Source organism: Anas acuta, chromosome 20, assembly GCF_963932015.1.
Source record: "Anas acuta chromosome 20, bAnaAcu1.1, whole genome shotgun sequence".
NCBI classification, from domain to species: domain Eukaryota; kingdom Metazoa; phylum Chordata; class Aves; order Anseriformes; family Anatidae; genus Anas; species Anas acuta.
In genome coordinates, this window is record NC_088998.1 from 8,681,621 (window position 1) to 8,699,568 (window position 17,948).

Below are 17,948 nucleotides of genomic sequence, written 5' to 3' on the forward strand. Positions count from 1 at the left end.
TTCCTTTTCAAGCCCTCTGAAGCTTCTCTTGGTTTATTCCTCATCCATCAGTTGTTGCTCAAAGCATCCTATTCATTCTGTTTGCATCCTTCCCTCCATTTCTCATTGTTCATCTCTGTGTTTCTTCTTTTACTGACGCTTCTAGTAGCGAAGAGACCATCTGTTCTGACAGCAACAGGTTTTCCTAGTCATCAGGTGGTGGGTACAGTAGGGTGGGAAACAAGAGGAGAAGACCACAGGAATGGAGTGTGTGTGGGGGGGTTGGAGAGGGGAATCTGTGAGGGGCCACCTCACAGATTCAGGATTAGTGTTCTGTTTTAGTTTAGATCCCACTGCTAAGCATTTGATGGCTGACTGCAGCGCTGCTTGCTGTGTTGTGTGCTAGTAGTCATGGTTACAGCTTTCTGTCTGAAGAAACAAAATACTGGCATTCAGGTGGTACCCAGGTACTTGAAGGAACTGGTTTTTTTCCTTTGTGAAAGGCCCCCTGAGTCTGGTCTTTGAAGCGATGCACATAGGGGAAATGGCGTGCACTGAGTTTAGCGGGCTGACTAGATAGTAGGAATAAGGAATCAAGTCGGAGGGTGCAAAGGAAGCTCTGACAATGCCTTTGCTTTGATCAAAAGAGGCTGCTTTGGCACCTTGAGAGAGGCCCTTGGGTGAAGCTGAATCCTCTAGTGTACTCCAACCCTCTCTGCTACTTAAAATGCAGATTACGGTAGGTCCTACAATATGCATTGAAGTATTTTAATGGAGTGGTGTCACTTGAGGTCTTGCAGATGTTATCTACGGAGATGAAAGATGATGTGAAGGGGTAAATATCTGATTTAGATGGAGTGATGTCTAGTTATAGCTAGACCTGGATTAATTGTGAGCTGCAGATGCCACAGTTTGACTATTAATTGTGCCTTTAAAAAAGCAGGATCCCACCCCTATGTCAAGGGGGTGTTGTCCCCTTGAAAGCACTTTCAGAGCAGTTATATGCTGTGCAAAGAGAAGGAACTGAGTTCCTGAGTGACACAAAAAGCACCCCGGTAAAAGCTCTGAAGTATTATGGATGTGCTGGAGAAACTTCTTTGGTTGCAGTAATAGCCTTGAATTGGAATAACTTGGCCATATTTTAGTAATTGCAGTTTCTGTGGATTTTCTGTTTCTGTCGTAGTAAAGGAACTGAGAATACAGAGCTCTTTGTATAGCATCAGATAGTATGGAAACTCATACTTGGTTGTATACTTCAACAAGCCTGTTTTGGGCCTGATGCTGCAGGTTAGCTGATGCAGGACAGATGCTTTGTGTAGCTGTGGATGCCCTGTAGCATGTTTGCCTTTCCCTAAACACTGGCTTACCTGTGGTTTTACTGAGAAAGCTAACTGTTGTGGGAAAGGTGAGTGAGATAAAAGACAGTGTGCAAGTGGAGCAGTTATCTTAATCTCTGAAATCGAGACATCCGCTCAGTTCAGTTCTCAGGCCAGCACAAGGTGCAAGTGACAGACCTTTGCAAGTCTTGGCTTGGCTCCTGTTCAGGCCTCCCGCACCTGAAATGAAAGCATGAAAGGGGTAACCACAGTGGGAAGGAAAGGGGAATACCTAGAGACAAAGGGAAATAAGACACGGTGAGCCTCTAGGAAACAGTCTGGCTTGCTGTGGCAAGCAGCTGCGTCTTAAAATCTGCATAAGCTTGCCTTCAGGAAGAGATCGCTTGATCCCTGGGGACTTCCATCCATTCATTTTGCTCTCGACAGCTCACCATTTCACCAGCCAGCTCTTCCTCCCTCCCTCCCTCTGCCACTTCCATTTGCCTGTAGACTCTCCTGATACTTGGCAGTGCGCAGGCCCCATAGCAATGCTCACCTGGTTCAAGAAGCTGATGGAGAGAACCAAAGATCTCACTTCTCATTTTGCCTTGTTTTCTCTCTTTTCCCTTTTCCTTCCTCCTCTCTCCTTCTTCCTGCTCTTTCTCTGCTTCGCTCTCTTCTTCCCCGTTGCTTCCTCCCACCCTGCCCCTGCCATGCAGAACGGGTCTCTTCACGCCTGACCTCGCTTTTGAAGCCATAGTGAAAAAGCAGGTGCAGAAGTTGAAGGAGCCGAGTCTGAAGTGTGTGGATATGGTAGTGAGTGAGCTCACATCCACCATCAGAAAGTGTAGCGAAAAGGTAAAGAAACCAAAAATACAAAGAAAGGTCAACGCCCACGCCCCTTCCCACACACATTCACGCTGTTTCTCCACACGTACCACAGGAACTCAGCAAAGCTAGTGAGAGAAAATGGGTATGAAGATGCAGCTAAAGGAGAGCAGCAGTCTGCAGGCATCAGTGCAGTTCAAAAGCAGGCCAAGAGGAGTGGAAATTAGCTGATGGGCTCTTCAGCTGTTAAGTGAGCTGGGATCCAGTGGATTATTTTGTAGTGAGCCCTTTTCCTCTTTCTGGCCCAGTGGCACACACCTCGGTGTGGATCAAACCCTTTGCAAGCCCAGTTTGCTGTGCCACTGCTTGCATATTTGGAACTTCTTGCTTACTTTTTAATGGGACCCCCTGGAGAAAAAAAAAAAAAACTCTAGAAAAATATTTAAAAATAAAAAGCCAGAAAAGACCTTGTGTTTCCCCCCCACAGCGCAGGCGGTCTGCAGGTTTCAGCTTGGCTACAGAGCTGTGCTGAGCAGTATCAGGCACAAAACAACCATCAGTTAAAGCCTGAGGTGCAAGAGATTCAGTGTCAACAGATTACTGGCCCAAAAGACTGGGGGGGAGGTAGGGGCTTTTCCATACATTGCACCCTTTACATCATTCTCCTGCTGATGCCTCGCTCCATGGACTATGCTCAATTGAGGTAGTGTAGATATTTTTTATTTTTACACTGTAAACAGCAAGAGCCTTAAGCTAGCAGAGGGCAGCAGCAGCTCGCTGAGTGACATGGAAGGTGTCAAATGAATACTGCTTAGAGGTTGGGGCAGGAGTGGGTTTGTTTCCCAGGCTAGTTTTGTCCAGGAGGGGGCACCACATGCCTCCTGAAAATAAAGGGAGAGTGGCAATTAATTTGTGTGGAACTTAGACGTGAGGGGCCAGAAACAGGTCTGTAGCACAATAGTGGTATGCTCCTGGAACTGAGTTGGAAAGGGCTGTTTCACTGGTTATTTTAAGACATGAAAATTACAATCCTATTCTTGCAGGGTTGTAGCCAGACTCACAATCATACAGCCCAAAATTGGGAAGGGCGGATAACTGAGTTCAGAGTGAAGTTGAGAGCTAAGCTGTTGAGGACTAATTGTACTTGGGAACACAGAGCTCAACTCCTGAGTTTGGTCTGTATTTCTTGCGGAGTGCTGCTGTTGCCAAATAGCTGTGGCAAGGCAGAGTAACTCCTTTCCAGCCTGTTTCACTTGTGGGTTTTATTTTGGTGGTTTTGATTTTGTTTACACTGTTTTCTATATCTGGCAGGAGATGTATCCTGTAGGTAGGGGAGGGAGAAGAATCATGAGAACCTCGTGTGTTGATACCCAACAGCTGTACTGGGCAATGGCATTAGAGCAGCTGGACACCCACTGGCTCTGTAGATTTTAATCTGACGTGGTGGAGGACCCCATGGGGATATTCAAAGATGATGCAACTGATATATATGCTATAAAGAAGTCAATAGTAGCAGTGGCACTGTAGAAAGCTAATGGCTATAATAAAATTTAGCCTGGGAGGCCAGGGAGATGAGTGTTAAAGATGAGACAACTCCTTGAGTGGCTGTATCTAGTGATAGTATTGGAAAATCTGAAAGGAAGGCTTTAATAATATTTAAAGGTGAATGTCTACACATAGTGAGAAGACTTAATCTTGCCTGTATCTCCCTCTGAAAGAGGGAAGAAAAAACAGGAGATCTCCGAAATTGTCATAGACCACTCTGGGTTAGCAGCAAGTCTTAGGTGGTTTCTGATGCTGTAAGACAAAGGGTAATAACTGCACAGGGGCGTTAACTGATTTGCAGTATTAATCTTGCATGTTATAGCCGTAGCTGCTTCATCTGGACATAAAGCATGTGCTATTAGGGGAGGCATCTGGAAAAGGCTACTTCAGGACTGATGCTAATTGTAAGGTCACACCCAGTCTGCTGTGCTGTGGATTGATGCAGCCTTTCAGAGGTCAAAAACAAACCTTGGAATGAAGTCCTGCAAGGTTTCGTGAAAAGAAGAGAGCTTGGGCTAACACCTTGTGAATTAGCTTACCAGTCCTGTAGCCTTGGTTTGTTGCTGTTCTGAACTATTGTGGTGGTGTTTGTGTGCTGTCACAATTATTTCATTTCACCCCCAGATGGTGAAGAAATCTTTGTGTGCAGTTGATAAAGTTGCATAGATGGAATAATAGGAGTGTGTTAACAAAGAACATAGGAGGCAAACCCATCCGTTCCTCATGTGCTACAGAAGCACAGCTTTCCCTGCACCGAGAGAGTTCCAGTTGACTATCTGTTGGCTGCTAGAGTTGAGGACTGAAACAAAGGTAGCCACTAGCAGGCATTCTCTGCCTGGCCTGATTCTGAGCTTCTTCCAGTGGGTTAAATGGAGAGTAGCTCCAAAATAAACAGAAAGCTGGTGCAAGTACGGAGGCTTGCACGCCTGGTGTCCTAGCGAGTGTTTTTCCAGAATCAGGAACCTTCTGTGCCAGGCTGCACTGCAGCATCTCACAAGTGGAGGGAAGGACTTGCAAGTCAGCATCCTTTTGGCTGAAGGTTGATCTTCAGTGTGCTGGCATGAACTCCTGGAATGTGCAAAGAGGGGAACTAAGGAACATTGGGACAAATTGGTTTTCAAAGAGGGCTGTGAGCTTGTATTTAAAACAGGAAAATCCAGCTAAAAGAGGATTGAAAACCCACTTGAACTGGGATGTGATCCCAGGCTGACAGATGTAGCCCCTCGAAGGGTCCCTGCTCTCCTGTCTTTCAGAGTCATGGCATTTCTGGGTGCTGTTCGTACTGCTGATGATAATTCCTTGTCCCTCTATGCCTTATTGCATGTTCCCTGGTGGATGTCTGTGGCTTGTCGGTGTCACTTTTCTTTGCCTGCCCTTGCTTCTCCTGTGCATGCTTGGGGTTGGAAGCTCCTGCATGGGGACCGATGCTGTCAATTTATTTTTGCACACGAATGTTGCTGGATGACCAAGGTTCTGAATAAACCACAGTGTGTTTTCTTTGCGTGCCTTTGGGGTGGGTGGGGGTGGCAGGGAGAGGGTTGATGTGTTTGACTTTTTTTTCTTTGTTATTATTATTTGAAGCAAAGAAGCTGAGACTTGCTTAGAGGTTTTCCAACTTCCTGTTTTCCTTTTTTGACCTAACTTTCCTGTCAATCCTTTGCCAACCCTCCTTTCCCTCAGAGGAAACAGGAAGCTTTGCCTATATGTATCTCTGAAGCAACCAGCTGCCTGAATCATAAAGATCACGGAGAACACCCAGTTTGCATTCTCAAGACAAGGTGGTGAATGTTGATTTCCATATTTTTTTCCTGCTTCTGCAGGGTCACTGGTGTTCAAAACAAACGACCCATTTGAAAATAGGCAGTGTTAAAGCTAGTTCTCAAATTCAGTTCCAAGCTACTGCAACTTGCTTGACTGCAAGGGTTTGAGACTATTTGTGGTCAGATGGTAGGAGAGCTGTTGCTGGTTAGTGTAAGATCTGTCTTTCAGGAGTGCTGCTTCTCTCCTTTGAGCCAGTCTTTCTTGCTTGAAATAATTGCTTGTTTAGGGTGGGCAAGTCAGTTTTAAAAGCTCTTACAAATTGGAGAAACAAAACTAGTACAGATAACAGGCAAAGGACTCTTTATCCCCCTCAAGGGGATATATTTGAAAACAGACTGATGCTAGGAAATGCTGTTTGGTGTTGTAGTTAAGAGTAATTAAAAAAAAAAAAAGGGGGGGGGAGGGGAGAGTTAAAAAGCTAGACCCTGGGGATGGAAAATCCATTTTCTGGCCATACTGAACCTGAACTGAGTAGCATACAGGTACTGTTACTGAAATTAGAGGCTTATTAATTATAGGCAAGTAGGTAGGCACTGTGTGAAAGGGTGCTCACTTCGGAAGGGTGTCTCATGTATGACCTCTGGGTACTTCTCTCTTGATCCACAGCCAGTGAAGTCCTTGCACTTCTTTCTCAGTGCACTCAGGAAAGAATTCCTTCCTCAGTGAAGTTGAAAGAAACTGTAGTATAGGTTGCCATGTGAATATGGACTTCAGCTATGTAATCCTGCCCTGATGCAGGTAGAGAGCAGGTAGGAGCAGCACCTGCATGCCCAGAGCACAGCATTCCTTGGAGATATGCCCCTTTGAGTCAGTCAGGTCCTCTGTCTCTGCTTGCAGGTGTTGATGGAGAGGGCTAAATGCTTTCACTTAGTGCCTCAGCAAATAGGGATCAAAACCCACTTTTCCCAGGGGACTTCTCGTGAGATTTAGCAGGCTGCAGCAATGGGCCATTTGTCTACTTTAGCCAATGAGTTGTCGAACATCTAGAACAATTGTTAAACAAAAAAAAAGTTATCTGGCTTGTTCATATGCCAGGGAGCGTATGGTGGGTTTGGAGCAGGTCTTCCATGACACAAAGGTTGCTGTAAGAGTCTTTGAAGCCTAAAGCAAAAAGGAATGAACTATGCCCTATGCAGGCTTCCAGGATCTTGGAAAATCTGTCTGCAAGTCCAGCTTCCCAGAACTTCCCTTAGGAAAAAAAAAACTGATTGCAGGGTGTACATGTGCATGCATACATGCAGGGGGCTGTTCCCCCCGCGCCTTTATACCTCCCTTTCCCATGTGCACGTGTTTTCTCTCTCCTGCAGCTCAGCCAGTACCCTCATCTGCGTGAGGAGATGGAGAGGATTGTTACTACCCACATCCGTGAGCGTGAAGGCAGGACCAAAGATCAGGTAGGTGATCAGGAGGGTGTGCGAGAGGGAAGACGATGTGGGGTGGAGGGTGGTCTAGGCTAGAGGGGGCTGAGCTAAACTCTAAGCCAAGGAGAAGTCTGGCAGCAGAGGCTGATCGGATGAACTATATAAAAGGCTCTCTGTGAGCCTTGATTAATACAATGTCAGTCACTTAATGTCTGTCTTGTGCTGTCTGTGCCTCTGTTTGGCAGGTCATGCTTCTAATAGACATTGAACTGGCTTACATGAATACAAACCATGAGGATTTCATTGGCTTTGCCAAGTAAGCACTGATATCTTGTCTCATCTTAATGTGTTTCCTGTGGCTCTCTCCCATAGCTGCTCCAATAAATGTTTTTCAGAAGCAGCAGTGCAGGTGCTGCCCCAAAGTATGTCTTTACCCTCAGTATTGTCTCCCTTTTCAATGGTTTCATACCACAAGGCTGGGGAGGAGAATTAGGGATGCTTGTAAGGGGGAGTTAGAGCATTACGTCAAGCTGTGGAGGGTTTGTGACCCAAGTGTGGGACTGAGCAGATGAGTAGAGCAAGGCTGAGAGAGCAGATTGAGCTAGATTAGGGTATCTAAACTTGGAATTTAGTGGTGAGAGGCCTCAATTCATTGTAACAGCTATCTGATGGGAGCAGGATTCAGGTGATGAAGAAGAGTCTCCGGGGTTTTGAATATCTCTACTGTTGTTTGCAGTGCTCAGCAGAGGAGCAGCCAGATGAGCAAGAAGAAGGCAGCTGGGAACCAGGTAGGCCACGTTTCCATCTCCTTCACTGCTGCAAGAAGGATGTTTGTTACCTGGAAGCTGCCAGGTGGACAAGTGCTGGGCTAAATGCAGCGGTGCTCCATGCTGTGGCTTTTTGTTTTTTATACTGATCCAGCTCTGCTTGTACCTGGAGGGTAGTATTCGAGGCTCACTGCAGTTAAAGAACTAAGTGTAGCAACAACAGAGAGAACGTGTCATAGAGAGAAATGGATATTTGATAATCAAGATCTAGTCTTTTATGGCCAGAAGGGGTACACCACCTTATGTAAGCTCATTGCTTGCTGTCTGGTCTTTCTTTTCTGGTAGAAATAACTATTAATGTTGTTAATGTACATCCCTCGGTTTTCAGCCCCTTTGCTAGCTGTGCCAGCTCTTTCACTGGAGCGAGGTAGCACAGAACACTTTAGGATCTTGTAGATACACTCACATTTGAGCCACTTACTGATAAACTCTCAGTTTGAGTCCAATTATTGCTAGGTCTGCTACAAGACAGACTTGTCATGCCTGCTTGTCTTTCCCATCAGTGGTATCCACTTTCTGGAAAGGGGTTTCAAGAGTTCATGGGCACTCAGATGGAAAATGTTGCTGGAAATAGTTAACCCCCCTGTACAGGGAGACAGATATGTATAGCTATGGCTGCACTGGTTATATATAAGAACATCTCCATTGGGAGAAGACAGCAGTGGAGGGGAGGAGTCTGCTTATTCCTTCAGGAACTGTAAGGATTGCACATCCAATTAAAAAGGAGCTAATGACACCTTCCAGATTTGCTAGGAAAATGACAATGCTATCTAGGCTAGAAGATCCTGTAGAAACAAAGCTGTACAAGCAGTTTCATAGAGAATAAAAACAAATGCTTTCAGTTAATCTTTTTAAAGACCTTCATTCCTAGCATCAATTTGCTTCAGAACGTGTGTAATCGCCTTTCCCTGCACACAAACATGCAGACTGTTTCAGTGTTGTTGGCAGGTAGGTCATCAGGCTGAACTGCCCAACCACCCACTTTATGGGATCTCGGAGCGGCTGTAGGGAGCCTCAAACCCTGTGGTATACCTTGCTGAAGAGCTGGCTGCAAAAGAGCAGAAAGGGCAAGCTTTGGACCGACCTGTAAAGTGCCTGGGCTTTTCCCTTTAGCAGGTTTTATGTTTTATTTTGGGATGGGGGTTACTTTTGTTAATGCCTGGAGTAGAAGACTTGGGTTCCAATTTATTTTTGAGCCTCTCTTCTCCTGCTCCAGCTTTCCTAGTAACAATCTCTCCTCTCTTTGCTCCTCTCCTGCTCTCTGCTCTGCTGCTGTTGCTATGGTTCCCCTTTGCAGGATGAGATCCTGGTGAGTAGAAGGCCACTCAGCAGGGTGTGCTAATGAACATTAATGTTGCATCTGGGAAGGCAAGAGCAGCGCACAGGCAAATTATTCCCTCTGCTGCTGAATGGGGAGAGGAAGGCAGCTGGCACTAGGCACATGTGAAGCATAAATGAGGTGAAAAGGTAGTATGTTGAGGAAAATCCTAGGGTTGCTGGCACATCTGAGTGGGTGGAAATAAAAAGCAGTAATCCAGGGTTCTGGAGTTCTGTTTCACTGCCCTCTCCTGTCCACAGAGAGAATAGGACTATCTCAGGTTTATCAGTGGGCATGAGGTGAAGATCCAATGCTCTGACGTTTAGCTTTATAGGTTAAATTAGGTAAAAAGGACTGTGCTGCTCACACAGTGGAACTTCCTAATATGCAGTGCAGTCGCTTTCAACAAGCAAGCCATTCAACAAGGTACACACAGCGCATGCAGAAGTACCTGGGTGTTAACAGTGCAGTAAGACATAAAAGCTAATGCCTTAAGCTGATGCATACTTGTATTTTATTACTTGTATTTGATTATTGTGTGCGAGGCTCTAAAGCAGCACGTGGTGAACTGGAGTTCCACAGAGTAACAGCTTGGCTTCTCAACAGAGTTACATACAGGAGCTTGTATTGCTCTACGTTAACGACTACCTGAATACATGGGTATGCTAAAGTCCAGCCTTTTAATTCCAGATGCACCATTTTGTTCTTGTACTTAGTGTATCCTTGTTATTAAACTCAATTCCTTGAGTTATTTGCTCATCTCTTCCTCTCGAACTGGTTTCCCACACTCCTGAGTTGGGTGAAGCACACCTCACGTGCAGTGTGCCAAAAGGTGCGCTGCTGCCTTGGTGTTCTCTGGGCATGGTCTTCTCTGGGTGTGTTGCTGTGACCTGGTGCTTCTGTAGTTGTGCCAGTGTCCAAGGCGCTCTCAATACAGTTCTTCCTGTATCTCTTTCCTTTGGCAGAGGATATAAGGCACAGCCAGGTTTCTTCCTGCATCCTTTTTGTGCTATTCCTGGCCCTTCTGAGACAAACCTTCACTGGCCAGTTGAATGGGGGGCTCTTCTGGCAGCAGCAGAGAGCACGGTGTTCCTTGTCTTTCCACGTGATTCTGTGTGTAGGGGTACCCTCTGCTCTTTCTTCTGTCACTTAAGTCTGGGCTTTTAGAGATATTATTGATACTTATTGCTTCAAACCCCTTAGGTCATCCGGAAGGGCTGGCTCACCATCAACAACATTGGGATCATGAAGGGTGGCTCCAAGGAGTACTGGTTTGTCCTGACAGCAGAGAACCTCTCCTGGTATAAGGACGATGAGGTGAGTAGCTTGCTCAGCTCTGAGACTTGAGTCTTGGGTATCTGGTATAATTAAGCGTTCAGCTCTTGCTGTTCCAGGTGTGCCTTCTGAGTACTGTCTGCAGCTTCTGACATAAGCAGAAGCCTTTAAACCATCCTTGGGCCTGGTTACCAGCAGTTTTAGTACTGCTGAGCTTTTCTGAATTGGTCTGGCCTCCCTGATGCACAGGGAGTAACCTGTACCTGAAGCCCTGGCTCAGCAGAAAGTTGACAGACACTAGGAATGAATCTGATATTTTTTTGGCTTCCTGTCACAGTTATATTCAAGAGTAATGTGTTAGTCCAAGATCTGGACTTTTTGGTATTTGTGGGGCAGCCACGGTGAGTTTTCTGAAGGAGCGTGGCAGAGATTTTCATGCATCTGTTCTGGTTACAAAGAAAGCTGTCACCTTTCTGTGTAGAGCTGAAGGGGCAGCTGAAATGCTGGTTCCTTCTGACTTCTGGTAAAGTAACATCTCCAGGATTCAGTTCCTAAGCCTGCAAAGCAAGAAAGTCTCATGGTATATTCAATATAGAACCAGTTAATGTGTATTTGTAAAATTCTCAGCTGTGAATGGTTGGAGTACTGCTGATTAAAATAGTAATGTGTAGAATATCACTGAGAGTAACGTGGGCCTACTCTGTAGAGCTGCTTAAAAGTGGTGAATATTAAGAATTCTGGCATTGTGGTACGGTGTCTTTCTGCTTCAGTGGGAAATGATGTAAGCATTTAGAGTTGTCCCAAAAGAAATTGGCATTGTCAAGTGTGCTGCTTCCTCTGCAAGATGAAGGTAGATAATTGTTGTCTTTGATTATACTGAATAAAGAATAATTGGATGCTTTTGATAAGGATGTAATCACAAGAGTTAGCCCCACTCAGTATGCTGGGAGATGAAAATTGCCTGCTATGGTGTAGTCGTGTGTTCAGAGTTGATATTTTGTGTGTGATATTGATATTTTGATAGTGTGTTCAGAGGGCTGCTGTCCCTCACTCTGTTTTTTGTCACTCAGGTGTTTTGAGGCACACAGTGTGCCTGGGAGCTGTAGCTGAGCCTGGATTTTTGTCTAGTTGAGATCAGTGGGTCTGTTTCATTCTCAGCAGGTGGAAGTGATGACAAATATGGTGATGAATCAGCCTCTAAATATCACTTTCTGCATGGAGACTGCTGTGGTGCTGCTATGGATGAGCAGGCAGAGATTTCATAATTGAAGAGCTGGGCATTAGATGTCTTTTGGCTAAATCAATGCATCTCTGCTCTGAGACTCCTGACCTGGGTATTCAGAGCTGCTTGTGGAGGCTTCACTTTCCTCCAGGTTACATATGCTGATTGGGTGGTTATAAACACCAAGTAGTTTAATCAAAGCCAACTGCTACATCTGTATTGCAGAGATGATCAGAACTCCTTGTTTTTCCCCTGGGGAGTGGGAGGGAGGACTGTAGCATAAACTCTTGATAGATTCCAGTTGCATGGGATGGGGATTGGACCTCTCCTCCCTCCCTGGGGAGTGCAACCTAGGGGGTCAATAGCAACTGGAGGTCTGCAGCATTTCCCTTCTCCATAGCAAGAGGTAGGGTTGCCTAATTAAAGCAATCCCCTGCTGGCCTGGGTCCCTTAAACACAGGGGAGGCAGTGCTGACAAAGTCTGAGCAGTTCCTGAGAAAGGAGCCTTTGTTTTTAGCTGAGCAGGAGCAGAGGGGAAAGGGAAGTGTGCTTTTGATTCCTCCCCAGGTTCAGCTCTTTGATCACTGGCTGCCTGGGGGGGGGGCAGAAATAAAGCAGCTTCCACCTGGACTCCATAGTAGAGTGAAGATAAATGTTTGTGTTTCAGTGGCAGCTTGGAGAGCCTTGAACATGGGAATTCCCATCCCAAACCTCAGTCTTGTGTGTGGCTGGCTCCATCCTGTAGGGTTGTCTGCAGTGCACGGCCCTCTGTCAGACAGGGTTATCTGTGTGCCTGTCCAGATCTCTGCTTCCCCACTAATGCAGAAGCAGGAGGATCCATGTCCCGTATGGTTTCTGAAATAATCTGTTTTGTTTTTTTTTTTAAGGCTGTACACAATGATCTTTCTTCTCCTCAGCTTTTTGAGGAAGGGGGAGCCTTTGTCTGCCCAGCTCTGTGCTTCTGCAGGCTCGCTGGTCCCAGTTCCCCTGTGCTCTGGCAGCTTTCCAGAGGACACGAGAAGGGAGATGAATCTGTCGTGTGCCTCTGGAAGTGCTGGTGGCAGGGCTGTGGGTGGCGATGGGGGAAGGAGCAGGGTGAAATGGTGTGGTGGGGTCAGGGGAAAGGCTAAGCTAGCAGGGCGTTGGGGGGAGCAGGGGCGCAGCCTCTCCCTGCCCTGTTTTGCAAGCCAGGACCCAGAGTCTGAGGAATGGAGACATCTGGACCCCATTAGTGAAATACCAGGCTTTCAGCAATGCTGGTTTGTTTTTCCTCTGCCTCTGAAGAAAGGAATTGAAACTTAAAATGTCTTAAAGGGCCCAGCATCACATGTTAGCAGGGACATGGCTGTTGATGCTCTGGAGGGGCCTGAAGGAGTGTGCTGGGGAATGGGAGGGGAAGGAAAGAGCGGGCCAGGCGGGGGTGGAAAGTTGGCTCCCCACTCTGCTCTGCTGCCAAGAGCATTTCTGTGTGTGTGTGTGCTCCTGGGCTCTCTGTTTTTCTTCCTGTCTCCTCTCAATGAGTCAAATGCTGGCCTTATGGAGAGTGGCCCCACAGAAAGCTGGCCTCCCAAGACCTGGAGACCCTCCTGAGGTACCTGCACCTCCTGAACGCTGGGGAATTGTGCTGCAGGCCAGCTGTGGGAGGCAGAGAGGAGCGTGCTCTGCCTGCTGGCAATGCAGAACACGATTTCCCTGCTCGGGGAAGCCACAGTGTCCCCAGGGCCAAAGCATCAGCGCAGCACCACAGCACACTGACCAGCGCTGTAGTGGACACGCTTCAAGGACTTGATTCAAATAGTCCTGCCTCAATCCCTTATGAAATCCTCAGTGCCTGCTTCTCCACAGGGATTTCCCTCTGGCCGTAAAAGAGAGGCTGTGAGCTGGGCTGGAGCTTCTGGTGATGAGGACCCTGTAGGCAAGATGCACTGAGCCCTGTGCTTGGTGGATCCTATTCATAAAGCTCCCTGCTGGAGGGGGACCTCCGTGGAGAAGCAGGCACAGAGGATGTATCTGCTGTTCCTTTGGCAGTTTGTGTGAATGTACGATACAGATGGGACCTTCTGTCCTTGGGTAAATCATGGACTAGAAATTTGGGGTTTGTGGTAGCAGGTGACTACATGAGAAGAATATGGGCTTGCTGGTGTAGAAGTACTGGTGAGCTGCAAGCAGTGGCAGTGCCTTTTGATTCCTGCATGTGCAAATTCTAGGTGCTTTCAGGTTTATGTGTGGGGATGCTTCATAACCCTGTGCATCATGTTGATTCCTGCTGCCTCAGTTGTGCTTGGGCTTTCTTTGCTTTCCCTTTTGCTTAAAGTACAAAGGTACTCTCCCTTGTCCTGGGGAAAATGTGACCTTACTGACAGCCATTAGATAGCTGCTTATTCTGTACCTGCCAGTGTCTTGTGTCCAATTCTAGCTTAAAAATAGATACGTGGATCAATACTGAAGTTGTTCCCCTGCTACGCATGCATGCAGCCCCCACTTGCACCATCCCCCCTGCCACCAGCAGTCTGTCCTTAAGGCCCAGCTCAGCTGGCAGAAATCCTTTTGTCTCTGTGCTGATCCCCACAAGTCATCACAAGCTTGTAAGGAGGTGGTGACTGACAATCCAGCTGCAGCCTGGTTTTTGTACCCAGTTTGTTTGAAGGCCATAGGAGCAGGTCTGCTCTGAGGTGCTTCCTCTCCTGTTTTCAGGTGCTCTCTGAAACACGTTCCTTCTCTTTACATCATCTGTGGAACTCTTTCATTCATTATTTTCTTCTCAAGTGCATATTTTCTCCTGGGTAACACTATTCTTTTCTCTTACCCAGTCCTTACTTATGCTTTCACTCACTGTTTCTTTTCTTTCTTTTCCAGACAAACATCAAAGCAAACAACTTCCAGAACATCCAAACCTCCAACTCTCAATCCTTTTTCTTTTGTAAATGATCAACGTTCTTTAAGATGTAAAATCACCTTTCTCTGTTTGATCGTGCCTTCTCAGGTAGCAAAGTGCAAGGCAGTTGTAACTCCACCAGGCCCTTAGGTTTATCCCTGTATTTTATGGCAAAGCTTAGTACGTAAAACACAAGCCATCCTGAATGCAGCCACCCCTGGGACGAGTGCGTGAAGCTAAAAGAAGGGGGGTGAAGGGGAGAGAAGGAACAAGAAGGATGTGAGTAGGCTGGTGAAGAGGCAGGTAAAAGTGATCAAGCATGGCCTCAAAGGGTGTTATCCTCCCAGGCTGAGGGATGGACTTTGCATGCAGCTGTTCCCGCAGCCCACCACCCTCTCCAAGCATGTCCCTCTGCCGTGCAGGTGTTGCCGTCCCCGTGCAGCACTGGCAGTGTGTGGTGTATCCCAGCACAGCCTAACCAATGTGCAGACTACTGTACAATCTCGTAGTCCTGAACAGGTAGTCTGAACACTGGGCAGACGGAGTGGAGCCTCTGTGATCTGCTCTCCGGCTCTCAGCAGCTCATTAGTCCTTCCCCTCCCTGCCTTTGGGATGGGGCTCTGGGGGGCAGAGATGGGGTGAAAGAAGGTCCAAGTCCTGCGTGAAGAAGCGTCCTCTTCTGGCAGCTGAGAAGAGATGTTGCTCCTGCGTGTTTCCAATTCAGAGCAAGCTTCCAAGCCCCTTCTTGCAGTGCCGGTGTCAGAAGGCTGGTACCTGGTTTCCACCTGGGGTTTGCTGCACCTTTTTTAGAAAGGAGGGGGAAAAAAAAATAATCAATTACTGCAGTTCATGGAGGAAATGTGAAGTTTTGGCTGCCACGTAGGTGCGCAGAATTTGTTGCTTCATTCAACCTCTCTTCTCCCCCTGATAGATCTGGCACAAGAGTTAGTGGAGCTGGCTGGGAGGGCTCCCAGGCCCCATGCACCATCTCCTCCTGCCCAGCCCTGTCCTGTAGATCAACCCCTTTGCCTGGAGTCCGGAGTAAAGCTCAAGCAAGATCAGCCTTTGCTTCCAAGCCCTCAAAAGGGTCCTTTGACCCACCTTGGCCAGTTGCCTTTTGCAGCTCGCCTCCAGCTACTGCAGCAGCAATCCATAGCCCGTCTTTCTCCCCCCACCACGTCTGGCATTGCCGAGCCTCCCTCCCTCTTGTAGTTTTCGCTCCCTCCCTTCTTGCTTCCCTTCTGTCCTTCTGCCTCAATTGACGTGGCAGTGGAAAGCTAACTAGACTCGAGGGAGGAGCTTGCTGGCTGCTGGGAAGGCCGGAGGTTGGCAGGAAGTGAGCCGGCTGGCGGATAGGGTTGCGCGGGGGAAAGGAAGGTTCCCTACCTCGCATGGAAACTTGAGGAATGCCGCCGCTTTCTGTGCCGCTTGGCTCCCATCTAACGATTCCAGATGTTCCCCAGCCTGTGCGGTTTGCTCCCTCTCTCCCTGGTGCTGCAGGGATAAAGAGGGCTTTATGCGTGCCGCACGTCTCCCTTCCAGGGTTGCCTTTTCCTCCGTGCACGCTGGTGGACAGTTGAGATTTCTAGCCACAAATCTGGATGCCCACAGCTCCTACCTGGCCCTAACCTTGTGATGGAGAAGGACAGCCAAGGCTCCTTTTCCTGGAGGGGCACAACATTACGTGCGTTGTGCTTTGCTGATCAGACCAAATCAAATACTTGAGGAGGGTTCATCTCTGCCCTGGCACAGAAGCAGGTATAGGAGGAATTGTGTTGCTCTTTGCAGGGGCTGGCAGGCACTACTGTGACCTCAGAGGTCACGAAGGTGCAGGTTTGAGGCTTTGAAGCCTCTCTGGTTCTTAAACTACTTGGTTTCTGCATGCATTTCCTTGTCCACCCTCTGATGGCTTCCTAGGGCTGCAGACAGCTGGTTGTGGCCGCCATGCACTGAACTGCACGTTTCGGTCTGCACATCACTTCAGCTGATGTCTCATCCTGTACTTTATGAGCAGGTGAGGAACACAAGCGCAGCTGATTACCAATGCTGTGCTCACTAAGCCAGCAGTAACAGTTGTGATTAATCACATGAGTCCAGGCATAATGTCTTCAGAGCTTTTGAACCAAATCAGCTTAAAATCTTAGGGTGTGTTGTTTAACTTAAACCCACGTTGCTTTCCTATGTAAACAAGCCATTACAGCTGCTTTGCAGCTTGGATTAGTGATCAGTGTCCAGGAAATACGTTCTGAGGGTAAAAGTGATACAGGTGGGCTGAGTTTTGGAAAGATGACCTTGTGTGTTATGGGTGACTGGGGCTTACTGAAAGAAGTGCAGCTCAGGAATTCAGTGTGTATCTTTCTTAGCAAAAAATAAATAATAAAAAAAATTCCTTGTGCATCTTTCTTGTAAAAGCAAGAAATTGATGAGTGCTTGATAGCACCTCACTTGGAGGTGTTCAACTTAAAACGTTCAGCTAACTTGTTTTCACATAATGCAGTCTGTTCTCTAGACATTTATTCCTAGCAATTGTGTAGTGGGCATGTATCCACGCAGTGTGTTTGTTCTTAATTATGATGTTAATGTTTTTTCCATTTGAATATTATTACAGGGGATCCCAAAATACCATAAAGAATTTGACTGAAATTCCAGTCATCTCTGGGGCAGGTTTGTTTACTCGTGGAACTTTACATCTTACAATAAGGAAGGGAGATTAAGAGGTTTGAGTAAGATGAATTGTTTCTAATTTCACATAGCCAGCAATTAAAACAATGACAGTGCTTCTCCCATATCTGTAGACCCTTGCCTCTGTGCAAGAGGAGGTGTCTGTCATAGCAGCTACAGGGAAATCTTTAATTAGTTCTTGGTCTCTGAATGCAATGAGACCTAATAATTCTGCCAATTACTTTCTCATACTGCAAGTGCCAATTTCCAACCTTAGAGGAGCCCACACATGCATCTGTCAGCTTCAGTTCACATGTATCCAAGAGCAGGAAAATGTAACTTGCTATTGAGACTGTCCGATTGAATGGAGGAAATGCTTTGAGTCAGGCTGGCTTGCTGCCTGCTGAGTCTTGTGAGTTTCTTCTCTGTTATTATATACAAGATGGCAACAGCTATTCAGATGATAGTACAAACAGCTTCCATCTCTGGCCAGAGCCAATATCTTGGAGTCAGTCACAATAAGATGTGCAAGATCATCAGGCTGCAACTGCAGCATTCCCCTCTCCCCTTCCCCCCTGCCGTGCTTCACACTCCACAACTACAAATGGCTAATGGACCCTGGTCTCCTTCCTGGCCATGTGAATTTTCTTTCTGTGCTGGTAGATGTGAAGCACAGAGCCATATGGCTGTCTCTGCACTACGCTGGGGGTGGGGAGCAATCCTCTGGCACGTATCCTGCCTGAGTGAGTAGCTTGCAGTCATCTTCCTGCAGTTCTCCATGCAAGTGGTGTGACTTGGTTAGGCACAGCAGCACCAAGCAGGGGTAGCTAGCCCCGTGTCTGCGACATTCCCTAGCCAACACTGAGCATCCCTGTTCTGCTTCCTACAGCTAGTCTGAGTGCTTCTACAACTTTGCTACC

At 47.1% G+C, this 17,948-nt stretch overlaps 1 protein-coding gene and 1 long non-coding RNA gene across 25 annotated transcripts in view; one reads left to right on the forward strand and one right to left on the reverse strand.

Annotated features, from left to right (window-relative positions):
- The window catches only part of DNM1 (dynamin 1), a 67,316-nt gene that overhangs the window by 32,367 nt on the left and 17,001 nt on the right, over positions 1-17,948 (forward strand). For 18 of the 24 annotated variants that reach the window (XM_068657281.1, XM_068657283.1, XM_068657282.1 and 15 more), the window contains exons 11-15: positions 6,797-6,883; positions 7,096-7,166; positions 7,587-7,638; positions 8,975-8,986; positions 10,199-10,312. In XM_068657281.1, coding sequence (XP_068513382.1) covers positions 6,797-6,883; positions 7,096-7,166; positions 7,587-7,638; positions 8,975-8,986; positions 10,199-10,312 — 336 coding nt within the window. Of the gene's footprint in view, positions 1-2,014; positions 2,154-6,796; positions 6,884-7,095; positions 7,167-7,586; positions 7,639-8,974; positions 8,987-10,198; positions 10,313-17,948 lie in introns of all 24 variants that reach the window. The other 6 variants (XM_068657280.1, XM_068657268.1, XM_068657275.1 and 3 more) reach the window with 3 other exon arrangements.
- Positions 14,514-15,605, reverse strand: LOC137842781 (uncharacterized). The gene is made up of 2 exons (XR_011089209.1): positions 15,469-15,605; positions 14,514-15,168 (listed from the first exon to the last, which is right to left on the reverse strand). It is a non-coding gene; the product is annotated as an uncharacterized lncRNA (long non-coding RNA).